The following is a 20,722-nucleotide window of genomic DNA, read 5'->3' on the forward strand; positions in this document are numbered from 1 at the left end:
AAGAGCTCCGGGCGAGACCGTGGCGACGGCGGCGGCCCCGCGGCTGGCGGAGGACGATGCGGAGCGACGGAAGCGGCGAGGGGGGACGCTGCTGCGCAGCGCCGGGTTCCGAGTCCGCGGCCGACCCTGCAGCCTGCGAGCAGGTCTAAGTAAGTGCGGCGCGCGGCCGCCGAGCTACCGGGTGCGCGCCCGCGGGGTGGGGGACGCGGGGGGCGGCCGGCGGGGCCTTCCCGGGGCCGCGGGATCCGGACGCGGGCGGGGGGAGGCGCGCCGGGTACCGACGGCCCCCGGGGTGCCGTGCGGCGACCGAACCTGGAACCGGCCCGCGGTGTTCCCGGCAACGCGCGCGGACCGGGACTAGGAGACCGCGCCTCCCCGCCCCCACCCTCCCACGCCCCGAGGAAAAGTGAGCCCGAAAATCCCCAGTTGCTAGGGCGCTGGGACCTGCCGCGCACAGGTTTCGACCTGCGGGTTTCACGGCAGGAAGTTTGGGGTGTCGAGCGCACCCCGCGCTGTCGAAGCCCATCTTGCTGTGGATTTCTGTCAGCGTTTATTTTCTGCAAAATGCATCACTAGTGTTACTGCCCAAGGTGTCGTGACCAAAAAGAAAACAAAAAACAAACAGATCTTTTCTTCAACAGTTGTTCAGCATAGGTTTGCTAGGTAATGCTAACGGAGTAGAAGGGCACAAGACGATATGGGCTTCGAGTTCTGATGTTCGATTTTCATGGATCCCCTCGCGGTTTCTTTTGGCTCGGTTAACACTTCTTTGTGTGCATGCTTGGATTAATCACATGTCTTCTACTAAAAAGTTAAGTTTTATTTCAGGAAGTAGCAGTTTGCTGTTACCCGCGTCATATCATCTCATAATTACCTAAAACACAGACTGCTCAATTCAGTAATCGTGGATAGACTTACTATGTGCCAGGCACTGTCTACTGAAAATACAGAATCGAGTAGGTGAAGTCCGCGTCCTCCAGGAACTCCCAGTCTGTGTAAGACGGATGAATTAATGATACCGTAGTAGTGTCACCGCGTAAATGTGTGCGAACTACACAATATGGAATGGTTAGTAAGGGAAGGCTTTCTGAAGGAGTTGCTACCTGAGCTGGGTTTGGACAGAAAAATAAGGCATTGCCCTAATTATTTACTGTCTGCAAATACTCAAGTATTCTCTGGTGAGTCTTACCCATTATTTAATCCAAGTCTAGCAGAACTTCTAGTTGTACCTACTTCACTTACCCTGCTCTGGTGGATTATAAAATACTTTAAATTCTGTCTTACAGTCGCAGCTGCATTAACACACTACCTATTACATTTGATCCCAGCAGTTTTTCAATTACATGGTGCATCTCCCCTTTACTTGCGAGGAAACATATATTTAGAGAAGCTAAATGAGTTGGCAAAAGTCACCTAGGTAATAACAGACCAAGCCGGAAAACCTGTCCCTTTCCACTGCGCCACACTGCCCCCCGTGGTAGTTGATTTGAGATGATGAGTGTAAGCCAGCAGCTGGCTGTCTCTGCCTTCCGCTCCCGGTGCCTCACCTGCCTTCTCAGGCACACCTCCGGCCCCTTGCCCTCTGAGTGACAGGATTTACGAACCACGTTGTTCTGGGTTAACAGTATCCCTCAGTGATAGGTTCAGGAAGCTGTCAAGCCTGATGTTTTCCTATGATCTCCCCTCTCTTATTTCTCATCTATTTCTGTTTCTCTGTTTTTCACTACTTTAGGACTCAATTATAACTCAGATTCTAAAATCTTTCTAATTCTTGTTTTATCACCTCAGGAATGGCTGAGGCCCATAGGTACCCTTCTTAGGTTTAGACCAAAAAGGGTTCTAGTTTTTCTAATTCTTCTAATTAAGATGTTTTCCCCTCAAATGACACACTTCATAATGAATTATTACATTTTATGTTACTGTTTCTTATAGGTCTTAACTCCTACAGTGGTACATTCTAAAGTTGCAAAGGTGTAGTATTTCTAGGACGTGAACTCTATGCATTAGCGAGTTAGCCTGAGAATCGTAATAAGAAAATAATTTTTAAGTTTCATCCATCTAGTTTATAGTAAAGTGTCTAGAACAGTGCCCCCTTCTTAAGTTGGAAACTTCCTGAAGTTCATTATCAGTCTTAATTCTCACATTACTATTTGCATTTTTAGCCTTTGTGGCTCTTTTTAAACAATTTTTCTTACAGATAATTATAATCGCAGAACGAATTGTGATTGGCTTCCCTAGTGACAGTGATCTGTCATCTTTGTTCTGTCAGAGTTGACTGCATTTGCCAAGTCTTCCATGTTTCCAGTAAAGGGGAAAGCACAAAAATGCTATGTGTGTGACTGCCTGTGTACATACGTCCGAGATACCTGCTGAAGCAGGTTTAAATCCCAGTTCATAACGCTCTCTGAACGATTCAGTTCCTATCCAACATTTCCATAGGCCGTTGTTGTTCATCTGTCCCAGAGGACCATTAATACACCCTTTTTCATTATTGATGACATGTGGGTACCCATTAGGGAAGTAGAGAATTCATTCTGTGGTGTCTCCAGCACACTGATAGCTGCTTGTGTTTCCATGTCGGCTGTGCGGCTGGCATGATTTCTTAACTTACCGCTGCTTAAAAGAAAAGGAGATAACGTTGATGCAGGAAGGTTGAACTTGAGTTCTGTATTACTTGAAATGTGATTGGAAACTGAATTCCCTCGGAGTTCTTGATGAGCAGCATGGGATACTCCTTGATCCCTTGTGATCTGGCTGTTAGCAGTGACACACGAATATGCTGTCTACGTTTTACAGCCTTCACTTGAACCTGCACATGGTTCTGTCACTTGGAGGTATGCTTTTTAACGAATGATCAGTTTTTATTTTTAAACAAGCTGTTTCCAAAATTACCAATTTGAGATGGACTTAAGGGCCTTTAAAAATAATAGTACATTCATGACTGAGGACTTTTTCCATTGCATGTATACAGTTGGTGAACCTTCGGTCAGATTGTTTGGGGGAATTTGTCTTTCAGGTACAGGTAAAGATCTGTACTTTTCAAACACCTTGTACTGTTGGCAGAATCATTAAATCACTGTACACAGTGTAATACAGTGTAAACATCTGCGATTAAAAAATAATTAGACTTGGGGTACCTGGGTGGCTCAGTCTTTAAGCGTCTGCCTTCGGCTCAGGTCATGATCTCAGGGTCCTGGGATTGAGCCCCACGTCGGGCTCCCTGCTCCGCGGGAGGCCTGCTTCTCCCTCTTCCACTACTTGTGTTCCCTCTCTCACTGTCTCTCTCTCTCTCTGTCAAATAAATAAAGTCTTTAAAAAAGAAATAATTAGGCTAATTAGCATTTACTTTTTTGTGTGAGAATTCCGACCTTTATTAAAATATAATTTTAACTATGATTGAAAGAATAGCATATTTGTCTGATTTACTCTTTTAGTTATTGAGGCAATGATAATTAAAATGTATTCATTCACATAGTTTGGAGTTTTAGTTTTTGATATATTTAAGTTGTTTTTCTTTATAATTTGTGGATAAAATATAGCTGGAAAAAGAATTGATCTGAATAGGTTACCAACTTCCGAGGGAAGTGATAATATTTTTGGCAAGGAGGAAGTTGATGGTGGTTGTTACTCTAGACTTGAAATTAATCTTTAATGTAGTGTTTACCGTCGTGTACATTACTTTTTATTGGAGAGACTAACATGAGTTCCATTAACTAAAGCAAAAACAAGACCTTTCAGAGTTTACATAAAGTCATGATAGTTCCTTGTGTATTCCTGGCTTTCCTTTCTCCCCTCCCAGTAATTACACAATCCTAAAACATGCTATGTTTTATGTGAAGGTTGCTCAGCCAAAGTTATTTTCTACAACTTTAACTGTGTGTGCTTTAAAAATATGTTACTTTGACAGTAGTGGTGTGGGAAGGAGACTGAAAATGTATGATGAATAAAATATTTCACAAACCTCAATTGAAATATAAAGTCACTGTATCTGTGCGCATCGGAGATTTCTAGAGACTCATTTTTAATCTTGGTCCATACTTACCTCTCTTGTTAACTTTTCAGTTACTTACTAAAGTCATATAACTGGGCTCTCCAACCTTCTACCTGTACTAGATAGCAAAGACTATTTATAATCTAATATTTATTTTCCAACTCTGCCTTTAATTTTTCTCTGTCACCTATAAAATAGATTTTGTGAGACCTTAGGGATTATTCAGGTAACAGCTTTCTTCTGCAAATGTGGAAACTGAGACCCAAGGTAAAAAAGTGATATGTGGGAATACCCATTCAAAATGGGTTGCCACATTTAAATGTCGACTTGGCTAGTGATCTGAGAATGTGTGAAGCAGCATTCACGGAGTACAGGCCTCACCCAGAGTGACACAACCTTTGCCTAGGCAGAAAGTTCTGTCTCCAGAGTTTGTCATCTGTCTTATGTTTATGATCCTTGGGAACCTGAAGAATGCTAGGTGTTTTTATTAAAGATATTTCTCTTCCAGAATCTAGCAAGCTTTAGCCACCTGTATATATTATAATGCACAAAATATTTAAATTAATGTAGTACATCGTTCTTTGGCGGGGATTTTTCTGGTTTTATTTTATTTTTTATTTTAATTCCACTATAGTTAACATACAGTGTTATATTAGTTTCAGGGATTTTTTTCTGGGGATGTGGAAATAGTTCAGTATTCTCAGTCAACATGATACAACATGTTAAATTGAAGAATAAAAATCATAAGATCATTTCAGTATTCAGAAAAACCATTTGAAAAAATTGAACATCTGATTTAATGATAAAAACTCTCAACAGAGTGGGTATGAGGGGATAAACTTCACCATAATGAAGGCCATATGTATATAGAAAAAACCCACAAGTAACATCCTAGTCAATGGTGAAAGACTGAATGCTTTTCACCTAAGATCAGGAACGAGACAAGGAAATCCACTTGCCCCACTTTATTCCCCATAATACTGGAACTCCCAGCTGTAGGAATCTGCTTCCATGTGGCCTCTGCTTTCCCTTTAGTTGTGGAGTTTGTTCTGTCAGTCTTCAGGTCGACTCCTGGGGTATTTAGGATGATTTGATAGTTACCTAGTTCTCCCCCGTAGTACATGATTCTTAAATTTGAAGGAGACAAGTTTCTGGAGGAAAAAGATAGTAAGGTTGTATAGTTAGGCAGTATAGAACAGTGGTTTTCAAACTTTCTGGTCTCAGAACCTCTTTACATTTTAAAGAATTATCAAGGATGCCAAAGTGTTTTTGTATATGGGTACTATAGAGAGAGATATTTACTGTGTTAGAAATTAAAGCTGGGAGTTCATAAAATATGCAACATTTTAAAGTGGCAGTAAAAAATGCATTACATGTTAATATATTTTTTATCCAAAACAGCTGTTTTGAGGAGTATGGCATTGTTTTACATTTCTGTAAATATCTTTAATGTGTGCTTAATAGAAGGCAGATTATCATGTTTCTGTATTCATTCTCAGAAGGTAGGTTGTTTTAGGTGAACGGTATGAAGCAAATCAGGCTCACACAAACCTGTAGTTGTAAAGAGAGGAGTATTATGGATATTCTTTGACATTACTCCAATACTCAAATATGGTAGTTTCTTAAGGGTCAGTTACATTGTGGAATCTGAAGCTTGGATCAAAGAACTTTTGTCTTTGTTACATTAAAATCCATTGGTTTATCTTATAATGAATTTTTACTCATGCTTAATTATGTGACATCATTCATTGGTCATTTGGAAAATATTTGTTTGCTGTGTTGGGCAGATTCTTTAAAATGTTGATAATTTAAAAGGGTATCAAAAATCACATTTGCTAATACCATCACTACTACGATGCCATCAGAAAAGTCTCTTGAGTCATGGGAAGCTATTGGCAACTTCACATTCATGTTCCGTAAAATGTCTGCCAGACACCGAAGTCTGAATGACCATGGTTTGTCTGTTGTCTTTTTAAGTAAAAGATGTCGCCTGAAAAAAGCAGCTAGTTGAGCTCACAACTCAGGATTTCGGTACCCAGCTCTGGTGCTCTTTGTGTCCTCCCCGTTCTGTTACACGTTCGTCACACAAAGTGTTAAAGATGTATACTCACTGGTGGGGATATAATTAAATTAACAATTTTTACGTCTTTTTCAGTGACATTCTTAAGTAAAACTGACTTTTCCCGCCTTTCCTGGAGTTCATGGGAATAAAGAATAGGATTCCAGCTCTTGGGGCCACTGCTTTGGTTGTTGCTAAGGCAGCTGCAGTCCTGCCCAGCATTGGTTTTGTACCATTAATGCAAGTAGTGTCTTAGTATAATTATAATACGGATCTTGAAGATACCTCGAAAGGCTCTTGGTGGCCCCTGGGAGTCTGCAATGCAACCACCTTTTGAAAAGCACGGGCATAGAAAGATCTGAGGCTTAATGGGGACCTTAAAGATCATCCGGTTCTGCTGCTCTGATTTCCTCGACACTGTGATTGCCAAGTATTTACTTAGATTATGCTTGAATACTTCCAGTTCCTGTGAATAATTGTGCTAAATGAATAAAAATAAATGGCATAGGCAGCTACTTGATGGCAAGTAAGAGAAATCCTTAATCATGGAGTTGTGCTTTGTCTTGTTTTTAAAAGTTTGCATAAATTTCCACTTGGTTTCTGTAAGTAACCAAGCATGATGAAATGTAGAGATTACTCAAATTATGTTGTAAAGGACACATAGTTGTGGTTTTATTTTTCTTTTGCTGTATTTAAGGGCAGTTGTGATCTTTGATTTTTTTCATCTCCTCTATAATTAAATCAGTTTATGTTAGACATGCCCTGTTTCATGAGTAGATCATGAGTTACTTGACAGTTACCACTGAGTAGATCATGAGCTACTTGAGAACAAGCACTATCCATTTATGAAATTTAAATAGTCTGTAGTGCCCAAGCACTATCATGCAGATAGTAGGATCTGCACGTATTTGTGGCATTATCTTCAATCTTTAAGTAGTATGGCAGGATGCACTGGAGTCTGACGAGGCTGGGAAACCAACTGTGGAGCTGCTTCAGTGGCCCGGGCTGGGTTTGAGAATGCCCATGGGGATTTGCCGTTGTGTTCTGAGGACTCGTGTCATTGAGGAGGGGCATGACTTTGGTACTGGTCTCTCTTTTTTTGGAGCATCAGCTTAGACAATATTTATTTAAATACTTTTCCTTAGAAATGGAACCATTTGCAATTCTCCAAGTACATACATATGAGGGAGCACGTGAGATGATTAATGGAGATCAGATGAGCATGCCTATGACTCACTCGGTTGACTTACCACTCGGCTCACACTGTCAACCAATCATCAGTATGATGGTTCTGACAGCTTCACGGCTTCAAATTGTTTTTACTTTTAGTCTTAAATTGGTGATTGTATACTCCTAACTAATATTTAAATACCCGAAGCACATGGAGCACTTAAGGTGAACAAAACAAATTAATCAGGACCATAAAATTCTCAAGATGATCATCACCAGATCTGTAAGTTTTGGTCATATGATTAAAGTGCTTCTATAGTACATCAAGGTGTTGCTAAGACTTCAAAACCATTGTCTTAAAAGGAAAATTATCATCTCTACTTTGTCTATACATTGTAATAGAAATTAGTAATGCTTTCAACAGATTATTTTTTTTTTAGGATTTTTATTTATTAGAGAGAGAGAGAGAGAGCGCGTGCACGAGCAGGGGCAAGGGCAGGGGCAGAGGGAGAGAAGCAGACTCCCTGCTGATCTGGGAGCCTGACTTGGGGCTCAGTCTCCTGACCCTGTGATCATGACCTGAGTCAAAATCAAGAGTTGGCCACTCTACTGACTGAGCCACCAAGGCGCCCCTCAATAGATTATTTCTTGAGAAGTGCTTAGTAATATCAATTTGATGCCTCTGATCGCTTCATGTAAATAAAAAGCACAAAATTATTTTTAATGTTGACTTTTCATTCGAAGTCAAGACCTGTGCAGGTTATAATAATATGTTTATTTTTGAAACTGTAACACATTAATTACATTTTAGTTTACATGTTACTATATATTGAACTCCAGAATTTCACCTGTTTTTAAAAAAGGTATTTGTTTACACGTGCTTTTTGTTTTTCACAGTTAACATAAAGCATGCAAAATGGGAGGTGAGGAGAGGGATGTGGTTGCTTCTAGATAAGTTTGAGGTGTCAGTGAACATCCGTACTCAAGGAACAGATAAATGGAGGTTGTAGATGGAGTAGACATAGGGAATTAGGATAAGTGATAGACACCTGTGACAGTTGGAGCGCGACAGAGAATGAGATTGTTGAGCGAAGGGAAGGAGGTGGACGGGACCTTGGAAAATACCCACATTTGGGGGTGAATCGGAGGGAGGAACAGGGGTTTGAGTATACTGGAAGCTGAGGAGGGCTCAGTGTTGGGTGCTGCTGGGCATTGTGGTGTTACAGTGTGGATGGAGAAAAATCCATTGGATTTATTGGCAAATGAGGTTTAATTTTTATGAGAGATTGTGATGCGGGCTCATGCATCAGATTTTTAGATACTAAGTAGAGAGCTCCCGGAGTGGTCGAAACCACAGGTAGATGGATTTCAGAGACGTTTGACATGTGAGACCTGGTGTGTGATAGTGTGGTAAGAGCAGAACTGAGAAATGGGAATAAGTCAGACGTTTAAGATGTAAGCATAAGGTTAAAACAATAACGTAGAAGCATGGAAGATGAGAAGATATCGGTTGACTGAGTTTCTGTTGTCTGTATGTCTAATGCGCTTTCCTTCTAAGCAACCCTTCTAGTTAGTGTAAACTTTGGTTTAACTTTGAATATATTAAACTCATCATTTCTGTTGGTTGTGTAGGATACTAAGATAATGTCAGGAGAGGCATTTGAGCATGCAAAAGAACCTAGCAGATAATCCCTCTCTTTTGGCAGCACATTTCGTGTTTTGCCCCATAGAATGCACTCTGAGGTATAATCAGTTGCCTTGCTCATTGTCCATAACCAGCAGCATTGGTCTTGGATTCAGCTGGATATGTGCACTCTCAACACCTGATAGGCCATACCTGGCACTGTCTCTCTCCCCTTTGTTGAAAGATAGGGGATAGAAGACCAGCATGTCAGCATCAGGTGTGTTGTTCCCAAATAATATGGCAGGCTAGTGGAAAGAGGACATGTGGTGGGAGCGGGTGCCACCCTGACTGAGCTGCATCTTCCGTAATAGCACGCGGGCATTGCATCCAGGGCTCAGCAGAGAACGCGCCACTTACAAGGCCTGTCCCCACTGGGAGGCGGCCTTATTTACACTTCCTACCGGACATGTGTAGCCCTACTCAGTGTCTGCTCAGTCCAGATGTAGCTCACCGCTAGGGGTCAAGTTTACCACACAAAATGTTGCTTAGAAACAGCTGGTGTCCCACCTTTACCAGGTTTCCAGGGAAACAGTACCAGAAGGTTCACCAGAGGTCATGCTTTTCATGCCTGAGAAAAGGTTTTGTTAACCCTTTACTCACACTAAGTTATTGACAAAATCTATGGAAAACTTGCATACCACTAGCTGTAGGATCTAGGCAGTGGACTGTATTCGAGGCACTGTTCATTTTCATTACCTTTCATAACATCTGGGTCTATACGAAATTGTTTTTACATGCCAGCAGATGGCTCCAGTAATTGTATTGTGCTGATAGGTTCTTTTTTTTTTTTTTTTAAGATTTTATTTATTTATTTGACAGAGACACAGCGAGAGAGGGAACACAAGCAGGGGGAGTGGCAGAGGGAGAAGCAGGTTTCCCGTGGAGCAGGGAGCCCGATGTGGGGCTCGATCCCAGCACCCTGGGATCGTGACCTGAGCCGAAGGCAGACGCTCAACGACTGAGCCACCCAGGCGCCCCTAAAGGCAGAGGTTTAATTGACTGAGCCACCCAGGCACCCCTGACAGCTTCAACACATATAGTAAATAAAAAAAATCCTTCCCTATGTTAGGTTTGCTCGCTCCAGTTCTTCTAGAGCATAGAAGTGTGACACAGATTAGGGAGCAGAAATTATTAGCAAATTGGGTTAGGTAAAAATAAGGCAGTCTGTGAGTAGAGGTCTCTTTCTAAACCACCAATATGCCAAAGCATATTAAAGAGAAGACAGTGTACATACTTCAGAGTCGTTTTTATTCACCTGTCCTTAAAGTTAATTTCCATTTGATATTCCTCCAAATGAATTGACTTTGATACTGTCTTCCACAGTTTAAAATTCTAAGATTATGTTTGTTTATCACAAAGTCATTTAGTTAAGGTGGCTTTTCAGGAATGCTTTGTGGAAAACTGCAAATTTAATTCCTCTTATTTCTGACCAAAAGTGGACTCAGATATGCCATTTTTTCTGATGTCCGGTCCTAAATATATATATGCCCAGTGCTCAGAATACAGTTATGTTTTCTCAGAAGTCTAATAATTTAGGTATATTACTGGATTGCCCATTTAAAAAACATTTTAGTCTTGAATGTATGTAAAGTGGTGTACCTACCCAGTAGGGATACAGTAGTGAAAAAGAGAAAGTTCTTGGCCTTACAGATTTAAGTTCAATATTTTATGTTGAAATTAGATATCAAAGAGGCTATTTTAAGAAGATAATTTTTCAAAGTTTGAATAATAATTGTAACTATTTTTCTATATATTTGATATATATGCACATATGAAATATTTTAGTAGTTTTTGTTTGATTTGAAAATTGGTCAACTCTTGATTATCCAGGATATAGGGACCCTTATCAAATTTCTACATTTGCTTGGTACATTCTGATGTTGATGTTAATTTGAGCAGAACATGGTTAGGAACATAGTACAGCTAGAAATACTAGTCACAAAAGCAAATAAAGTTAACATATCTCTATAGCATTTGTAAATGCTTTTTTTAAATTTTATTTTATTATGTTATGTTAGTCACCCTACAGTGCATCATTAGTTTTTGATGTAGTAAATGCTTTTGAAATTAGTTTCATTTGGTAATGCTGACTGGCCTTATATGTAGGCGTTTTAAAAATTCTCATTCTACTGAAAAGGAAATTCAGACTGGAAATAAGTGATAAACACAAGATTATTTAGGAAATATATGGTAGAGCAGAATTTAGGTTGATGAAATTTTACTGTGTTTTTTTTCTACTAAATCACCAAATAAATGGTGTTTGAGTTACTCATCTCTCTGACAGCTGTCATAAATGATTGGCTTTAACCATGAAAAATACAGTAAGATTGTTCACTAAAGAAATACCTTAACAGTACCTTAAGAAATACCTTAACAGCCTTAAGTGGTATCTTATTTTCCAAATAGTGCAATGCTTTAGTATATTTGTATTTTATTCCAAACCCTGCTAATCCTAATCATTACACAAAAAATTTTTTTTATTTTGATGTAAAAAGTTAATGCTGGTGTGTTTTCACATTTCTCCAGTATATCTTTTGGGTACAGATGAAAATCATTGATATCACTTATAATTAAAAAAATAAAAATAAAGTTAAGTAAACATTAGATGAAAAGTTTAAGTGGGCCAGATGTGTTGTTGAGACTTAAGTACTGTGTTGAAGGAATATAGAGTAGCCCTGTCTGATCTAAGCTCTGTTGATAAATAGCTGTTATAGGTTGTAAAGGCATTGATCGATTATTGATCTGGAACAGTTTTTGGTATTGAATGTGATTGGCTTATTTGGCTGCTGTCGTGCAACCTCTTTCCATCTGGTTTTTAACCGGTTCTTGATCCCTACTGCTCAGGTATTGCTTCTGTGACTGTTAGGAGGCTTGAATTTTTGTTTTACTTCACATACCTGCTTTTCTCTGGCTTTCCATGGTGCTCATTGTAATAAAACTTGCTACAACTGGGTGGCAGTGTTGATTTCAGAGAAACTTGAGAAAAATGCTATTTTGTTGGTTTATGTTCAAAGAGAGCCATTTGAACAAGAACTCAAATTTGGAAGTCTGTGTTTAGTGAAATACTTACGACATGTTTGGTGAGATAATATGAAAAATCAAATCTGTTAAGTCATCTAACTCATCTTTATAGCCAATCTAATTTAACTTGGTTTTATGATTTTTTTCAGTGTTTAATTCAGTGAATGAAAATCACATTTATTAGCATATGGAATACAGTAAAATTTAAAAAATCAGTCCCTAACATGTATTAAATGTAAGAATAACTTATGGTAGTTGTGTTAGTGAGTAAAAGAGAATTTAATATTTATTTTAGCAAATACGTAAATAGATGACTGCTATGTAAGAAAATTTACAACACATCTCACCTTTTTTGCCTTTTTAAGACAGCATGCATAAACTTTATTTGGTTACCGAAAAAATTTGACTTGAATCACTTTTCTTCTGTATTTTATTTTGTCAGTTATAATTTTAGAAATCTTTAAAAATAATTTTCTCCAATAAGTCATTTTCTTCATTTATCTCTGGTTCTCAAATGGAAGTGCTATGTCTGTTATTTCACACTTATTCCTCAGGTGTTTATGGCCTTATCAGTACAATACATCATAGCAGCATGTTTTGACTCACTGATACGAAATTGCACTAAGGGCTCTATGAAAGATTGTACATTATTTCATGATACTGGCAATCAGAAATTTCTTTTTAATCGGATGTGAACAACAAATTATTCACCTTTTCCTCAAAAATTAATACAGTATTAGAAACCAGTGGTTAATTTAAATAAATTGTTTAACCGTGAAAACCTCCAGGTAGAGAAGAAAATATTTTTTCCTTTAGATTGCTTAGTTATAATTTATAATGTGAAAAAGATAGGGGCGCCTGGGTGGCTCAGTCGTTAAGCGTCTGCCTTCGGCTCAGGTCATGATCCCAGGGTCCTGGGATCGAGCCCCGCATCGGGCTCCCTGCTCAGCGGGAAGCCTGCTTCTCCCTCTCCTGCTCCCCCTGCTTGTGTTCCCTCTCTTGCTGTGTCTCTCTGTCAAATAAATAAATAAAATAAGTTAAATAAATAAATAATCTTTAGAAAAAAAAAGAAAATTGACAGTAAATTATATCATACTGGCCTTGATTGGTTAGAACATGTTAACCATCTCATAAAATTTGCCTTCAACCTACCTAGCTCAGTAAAGTTGTAGGACACAAAATCAACATACAAAAATCTGTTGTTTTTCTATACACTAATAATTATCAGAAAGATAAATTTAAGAAAACAGTTTTATTTACATTTCCATAAAAAAATAAATACCTTGGAATAAGTTTAATCAAGGTGGTGGAAGGATCTGTACACTGAAAATTGTAAGACATTAATGAAAGAAATTGAAGAAGACAGAAATAAGTGGAAAGATATTCCTTGTTCATGGGTTAGAAGAATTGTTATAATGTCCATATTACCCAGAACAGTCTACAGATACAATGCAGTCACTATCAAAATTCCAATGGCATTTTTTACAGAAATAGAACAATAATCCTACAATTTGTATGGAACCACAAAAGACCCCAAATAGCCAAAACAATCTTGAGAAAGAAAAAGCTGGAGGCATCACACTCCCTGATTCAAACTATATTACAAAGCTCTATCAAAACAATGTGATTTTGGCATAAAAACAGACACGTAGATCAGTGGAACAGAATAGATGGCCCAGAAATAAACCTACACACAAATGGTCAGTTAATTTATAGCAGAGGAGCCAAGAATATGCAGTTTCTTCAACAAATGGTGCTGGGAAAACTGGATATCCACATGTAGAAGAATGAAACTGGACCACTATTTTACACCATAAACAAAAATTAACTCAAAATGGAATAAAGACTTTAAGACCTGAAACCATAAAACCCCCAGGGGAAAACTTGGCAGTAAGCCCCTAACATCTGTCTTGGCAATGATCTTTGGATCTATGACACCAAAAGCAGGGGCAGCAAAAGCACAAAATAATTAAGTGGGACTACATCAAACTAAAAAGCTTCTGCACAGCAAAGGAAACCATCAACAAAATGAAAAGACAGCCTACTGAATGGGAGAATATATTTGCAAATTATGTATCTGTTAAGGGGTTAGTCTCCAAAGTATATAAAGAACTCAACTTAATAGCAACAAAACAAACAATATGATTATGAAATGGACAGAAGATCTGAATAGACATTTTTCCATAGAAGACATACAGATGGCCAGTAGGTATATGAAAAGATGTTCAGCATCACTAATTGTCAGGGAAATGCAAATCAAAAAGCCACAGTGAGATATCCCCTCATACCTGTCAGAATGGCTATTATCAAAAAGACAAGAAATAAATGTTGACAATGATGTGGAGAAAAGGAAACCCTTGTGCACTGTTGGTGGGAATATAAATGGTGCAGCCACTATGAAAAATAGTATGGAGGTTCTTCAAAAAATTAAAAATATATAACTACCATATGATCAAGCAGTTCTGCTTCTGGCTGTTTATCCAAAGAAAACAAAACCACTGACTCAAAAAAATATGTGGACCCCCATGTTCATTGCAACATTATTTACAACAGCCAAGATATGGAAACAACCTGAGTGTCCACTGATGGATGAATGGATAAAGAAAACGTGATACATACAGATAATGAAATATTACCAAGCCATAAAAAAGAATGAAATCGTGCCGTTGCAACAAAATGGATGGACTTGAGAGCATTATGCTTACTGAGATAAGTCAGAGAAAGACCCCCCCAAAAAAAAAAAAACCAACCCCCCCCCCCGCAAAAAAACAAAAAAACCCAAACCCCAAGTTTATAGATACAGAGAACAGATTGTTGGTTGCCAGAGTCAGGGATGGATGAAATGGGTCTATGTCCAAACTTCCAGTTGTAAAATAAATAGCCATGGGGATATGATGTACGGTTTGGCAACTATCATTAATACGTGTTGTGTATTTGGAAGTTTTAAGAGAGTGGATCTTAGAAGTTCTCATCACAGGAAAAAAAATTTTTGCAACTGTGTATGGTGACAGATGTTAACTAGACTTACTGTGGTGATCATTTCCCGATATATATAAATATCCTTATGTTGTACACCTGAAAATAATACAATGTTACATGTCAAACCTCAATACAAAAAAAAATTTTTTTTCTCAGCCTGCCTAGCCCTTTTGTGGGCACACAAGGAGCTTTGGGATCATGCTCATTGGCCTCTGGCCTCTACAACCTGAGGAGCTGGGAGCACAGCAGTTTACTTATACCCCTGAGCCTCCACTCGCTTATATAAAAATTTGGGAACATGGGATCAACTGATTTTCCTGTCAAATCAAGGAGAATGCATTAATGAAAGTACCTGGCAGTAAGTAAGCGCTTTAAAAAAAATGAGTATAATTTGGTGAATATTTGTGTTTCATAAATACAGCAGTGGAAGGAGAAAGGAGACTGTTGAGAACAGAATGAGCAGGGGATTAGAGCAGCAGTGGATGGACTGATGTAGCCTTCCAAGGATTCTCCTAGCACCATACTTTATCATATCATGGATCTAACTTTTAAAATAACGTATGTCGAATTACTGATTCTCTCTCTCTCTCTCTCTCCCTCCTTAGGATACTTACGGAGAGCGACCATGGAAAAGTCCTGGATGCTGTGGAACTTTGTTGAAAGATGGCTGATAGCCTTGGCTTCATGGTCTTGGGCTCTTTGCCGTATCTCCCTTTTACCTTTAATAGTGACTTTTCATCTGTATGGAGGCATTATCTTACTTTTGTTAATATTCGTATCAATAGCAGGTATTCTATATAAATTCCAGGATGTATTGCTTTATTTTCCAGAACAGCCATCTTCTTCACGCCTTTATGTTCCCATGCCCACTGGTATTCCACACGAAAACATTTTCATCAGAACCAAAGATGGAGTGCGTCTAAATCTTATTTTGATAAGATACACTGGAGACAATTCACCCTATTCCCCAACTATAATTTATTTTCATGGGAATGCAGGCAACATAGGTCACAGGTTACCGAATGCATTGCTTATGTTGGTTAACCTCAAAGTTAATCTTTTGCTTGTTGATTATCGAGGCTATGGGAAAAGCGAAGGAGAAGCCAGTGAAGAAGGACTCTGCTTAGACTCTGAAGCTGTGCTAGACTATGTGATGACTAGACCTGACCTTGACAAGACAAAAATTTTCCTTTTTGGCCGTTCCTTGGGAGGAGCAGTGGCTATTCACTTGGCCTCTGAAAATTCACACAGGATTTCAGCCATTATGGTGGAGAATACATTTCTAAGCATACCGCATATGGCCAGCACTTTATTTTCCTTCTTTCCGATGCGTTACCTTCCTTTATGGTGCTACAAAAATAAATTCTTGTCCTACAGAAAAATCTCTCAGTGCAGAATGCCTTCTCTTTTCATCTCTGGACTCTCTGACCAGTTAATTCCGCCAGTGATGATGAAGCAACTCTATGAGCTCTCCCCGTCTCGGACTAAGAGATTAGCCATCTTCCCTGACGGGACTCATAATGACACGTGGCAATGCCAGGGCTACTTCCCCGCCCTTGAGCAGTTCATCAGAGAAGTCCTCAAAAGTCATTCTCCGGAAGAAATGGCAAAAACTTCTTCTAACGTAACAATCATCTAATGTTCCTTTTGACTCATGCACTGTATTTTAATTTGTGCAGAATGATAAAGAATGTTCCTTTCTAGAAATGTGTCATGTCTGTACTTGTCTGAAGAGTGACATTAAACTTTGAAAGGACTTCAGTGCTCCTTTGAGATGATCCAAATAGTTTTTTACATTTGAAGAACTAGAATTCTTGGGATTCTTTCATACATTTTCATCCAGCCTTTCAATGTGGTTATGTATCCATACCTTTAGTTTAATATGCCAGTGTAATAGCATATTGTATTCAAAAGTTTCTTGTTGCCTAAGTGGTGTGCCCTGTGTGACACTTGGATTAATGGCGGGGTGTGGAAGGAGATTTGTAAATGAGAAACCTTTGAGTATTCACTCTGCCTTCAGTAAATACCGGGACAGCCATGGTGAGCAAACGTCTGTGACTGCATTCTTCCCCTTAACAGCTAAAATGAAGTGCATGATGGTATTTTATTCCTTGAATTATGCAATGCAGTGTTTTTAATGTAAATACTACTGGTCATATACTGATGTATATGGTAACCTGGGTCATATCTATTTTTATGTAAACTCTATTTTGTTCTTGGCAAGAAGTGAAACTGAGGCCTGTGTGCAGGTTGCCACTGACTTTTGCTCTGGTGAATGCTGAGATCCAGCTTTTTCTTACAAATAAATGGGACCCCACTTTTCCAATATAAATGTACCGTGTTTTGTTAGGTACAGTCTGGATCATGGCATGTAAAAATAGAAATTTAGAATTTTACTGCAGCTTTGATGTGCATATTTGAACTTTTTAACATTTGTAATTTTGGTGGCAAAGAGAATTTTAGCTTCTGTCAGTTTTGTACGTCTGCAGCTGAACCATTAATAGCAGTCATAATGACAATTAGAACTTGTTTAAGAATTAAATTAGCAAGTCTTATCATTACATGATTGTACATACTATTTTAGAGAAATTCCCACATTTGATTTTTAAGTCCAATATCTAAGTATATCTAGCCCACTAAAGTCAAGATATCATTTATTGGACTTTCTGAAAATAAAAGTTACAAAAACAAAAGCAAAAAAGCTGTTCTTTGGTTTAATGTTTCAGTTGTTAATGATAGTATTGAAAGACAGTTTCAGGAAGTCTTATTTATTTTTCTCCTACATGTAGGAATGTGGGAGTGAAGGAACTCTAGAGCTTTTTCTTACAGAACCTATTACCACATTTAACAATTAAGTGGCTATAAGTGAGAGGTAGCATTTAGACATATAGAAGAGTAAGAAAAATCTCACTTAAAAAAAAAAGAGCCCCTTAAAACTTGCAGGATTTACCTTAAAAAATATAAGCTATGAGGTATAATTGTGCTAAGTTGTTTCAAGTTGTCCTCAAAAATGAGGTGTAATTGAGCTCTCTACATTATGTCAGCTTTAATGTACCATATTTTGAATATTTTAGCTATATTTATTGGCTTTGTGCAAGCAGCTAGAGCAGAGAAATAATGGGTCAAATGTTCTTGACCTTAATTTTAAAATCTTCCCATGGAGATAGGGCTAGAAATACTTTTGCCAAATAACATTCTTATTCACTTTATGTCAGTATTTAGAAAAAAATACATTCTAGCAAGTATGATTTCTAAAAGACACTGTTTTTCTATAAATTATTGTTAGAAAGTCATGCTTTTTTTAAAAAAAGTTGGTAATGCATATCGTGGAAGGAGTATTTTTATGTATAAAGTCACCATGATTAAAGGATATTTTCCATCTTCTCAATCATTGCTATGTAGAATGACTATCCTAAATAGTAATGTATTAAAAAGAAAAGAGTTAATACAACAAATGTAGTGTTCTTAGACATGAGCTTACTTGGCACACCTTAAGACTTTCATCATTCTTTAAAGTTTACAGAGTACCTTCATGTGTTTTCATGTGATTATTTAGTCTACTGCTTGTGGAGGGATTTATCAACTTTAGTTGTAAATAGTATGCTGATGAAGTATAAAAGCTTTTTCTTCATCGGTGTTTTTTTTTTTTGTTGTTTTTTTTTTTTTTTTTTTTAGGGTTTATAAAGTTTTGTTTTTGTTTTTGTTTTCCCTAAAGCCAGGATTTCAAAAGTTGTAAAGTACTTGTGTCCATTCCCACCTTCATTCTCTTCGGATTAAGAGGCGTTGCTTCCTGCAGCAGAGGGAGGAGGCCGTGTTTAGGGTTGTAGCTCATCTTTCTTTCCTGGCTTCTATATTTGAGATTTCCTTAGTTGGGAAGAGGGTAGAAAACAAACTCTTGTTAACTGTGGTCCATGAAGCCCATGGCATCATTTTTTTAAACCATGTCTAATTTTGTGGCCAAAACAATTGGTCTTAATAAAACGTGAATTCTTCATGGGTCACTCCTTCATTTGGACACATGTCTTAGTGGGAATAGAAGTGTTTCTGTCTTGTGTCTTAATTTCTGGCTCATTTGCAAGAGCAGCTGTTAAGAGATTATGAATGATCTTTAAGTTATTAAGTTACTGTAAATTTGGAAGTCCTAGAATGATTTTAAATATGGCAAGATACAGTTTATTTAGATCAAAGTCCATTATTTTAAAAGGGATTATTGGGGGGGTGGCAAAAAGAATACTAAAAAGGATATTACAAAATAGAGATAATTTGTGACAGATGAAAGATAAAAGATACTAAATGAATAGAAGTAGCTAGAAAGGGAATGTGACCTGGTTCTTGGATGTAGATCTAGGAAACGATTAACTGAAGAGATTGGCAGAAAGGATACCTCATAGTGCAAAACAATACATTTGTATGCAAGGCGTCTCTAACAAAGAAAGTGACTAGAGCACCTGACATGGCAAATACTTTGACTGTAAAATTGATATTTTTATTGAAATGGCATTTTCAGTGTTGTTACTGGGCAGCTTAAGCTTATTTTTTCATGAGGAGCTGTAGACACTTGGTAATTACCCAAGTCCCAGCTTTGGTCATATGTCAATTACATTCTCTTGTTGAGAATTCGTACCACCTGATGCTTTTATATTCATTTCTTATTTTTGTAAGATTTGGTTTGAGGTAGGAATAGGTTTGTTTGGTCAGATTACAGAATGAAGGCCCTGTTGAATTTTATATAAATTTTCTTGCAATCTCAGTTTAAGGGCAGTTTTTATTAGTGTGTTCCTTGCTTAAGGTTGGGAAAAATAAGGTAAACTTTTACATAGGATGTCACAGAAGTCCCTTCTAAAATTAGGTCATGATTGAGGTATCCTGAACTCTTGCACTGACCTCCCCCCTCTCCGTTTTTCCTATTATGTTTGACAATAATGAAGAGAAGAAGAAAAAAAAACTGTGAGAAATATTCGTTACAATGCTTTTGGATTAATCCACTTAAATTTATGTATTTTCATATCACTCAGGTAAAGTTGGAAAAATGACAGAGCACAGACCTCTATTTTTTAAATCGGTAGGGTAGAAAATGAAAAGCACTTCTGTTTATTTATATTACCGTATATGCACATCGTCTTAGCTAATCAGAAATAATATATTCATTTTATAGCAAAATAAATGCATTCATCCTAGTTATAGTCAACACGTTTTTGCCAAATGGCACAAATATACCTCCATTTATATTTTGTATCTAAAAATGTAGTTTAAAAATAGGACTACGTATAAGAGACACTTTTTACAAAAAGTGCCATATACACATAATGTAACAGGGATGAGTGTGTGTTGTTCAACATAATTTATAACAGTTTCTGTCAGTACAGTGAATACTGAAAAGTCAAGTTGTTTTCAACATATTCAAGTATATCCAGGATAAAATAAGTTAACCCAGTTTCATGTAAATCATATTTTTGTTATTTGCCATATTTTATTTGAAGCAGTAATACAGTTTTATAACTCAGATTTGAATGTCAGCGTACACAATGTGCTAGCCATGGCAAGCAAACATTTACATTTGTTTTTTTTTACAATAAATTTCTTTTAGAATATACTTTCTATTTTTCTGTACTGACATATGCAATAAATTGATACATTAAAAGTTTGATTAATGTCTTAAGATAGTTTGTATTCAGTCTTTTTTTCCCCAGTTTTCTGTTAACCTAAATTATATGGTAGGACATTAAGAGTTCCTTAAAGGTTAAAATTTCTGAATTCATGTGGAAATTAATGAATTTTTATTGTAATGGTATGTGTGATAAGTACAAGTTAGATTTAT

General features: G+C 37.7%; 2 protein-coding genes across 3 annotated transcripts in view; both read left to right on the forward strand.

The window, feature by feature from the left end:
* The first annotated feature begins 10 nt into the window (after positions 1–10).
* ABHD13 (abhydrolase domain containing 13) lies at positions 11–18,900 on the forward strand. 2 transcript variants are annotated; one of them, XM_025874616.2, is made up of 3 exons: positions 11–149; positions 15,061–15,262; positions 15,510–18,900. In XM_025874616.2, exons 2-3 carry the CDS (start codon positions 15,247–15,249, stop codon positions 16,541–16,543), a joined length of 1,050 nt encoding a protein of 349 aa, XP_025730401.1. In that variant the 5' UTR covers positions 11–149; positions 15,061–15,246; the 3' UTR covers positions 16,544–18,900. The 2 variants fall into 2 exon arrangements, with proteins under 2 accessions (XP_025730401.1, XP_025730402.1); XM_025874617.2 differs by lacking the exon at positions 15,061–15,262 and having other exon boundaries at positions 16–149.
* TNFSF13B (TNF superfamily member 13b) overlaps positions 15–20,722 on the forward strand; it is an 86,116-nt gene continuing 65,408 nt past the window's right edge. The window contains exon 1 of the mRNA XM_025874784.2: positions 15–149. The gene's annotated coding sequence lies outside the window, so the exon portion shown is untranslated. The remainder of the gene's footprint in view (positions 150–20,722) is intronic.

Source organism: Callorhinus ursinus, unplaced genomic scaffold (assembly GCF_003265705.2).
Source record: "Callorhinus ursinus isolate GAN/ISIS: 27379988/994484 unplaced genomic scaffold, GSC_fseal_2.0 scaffold79, whole genome shotgun sequence".
Taxonomy (NCBI): domain Eukaryota; kingdom Metazoa; phylum Chordata; class Mammalia; order Carnivora; family Otariidae; genus Callorhinus; species Callorhinus ursinus.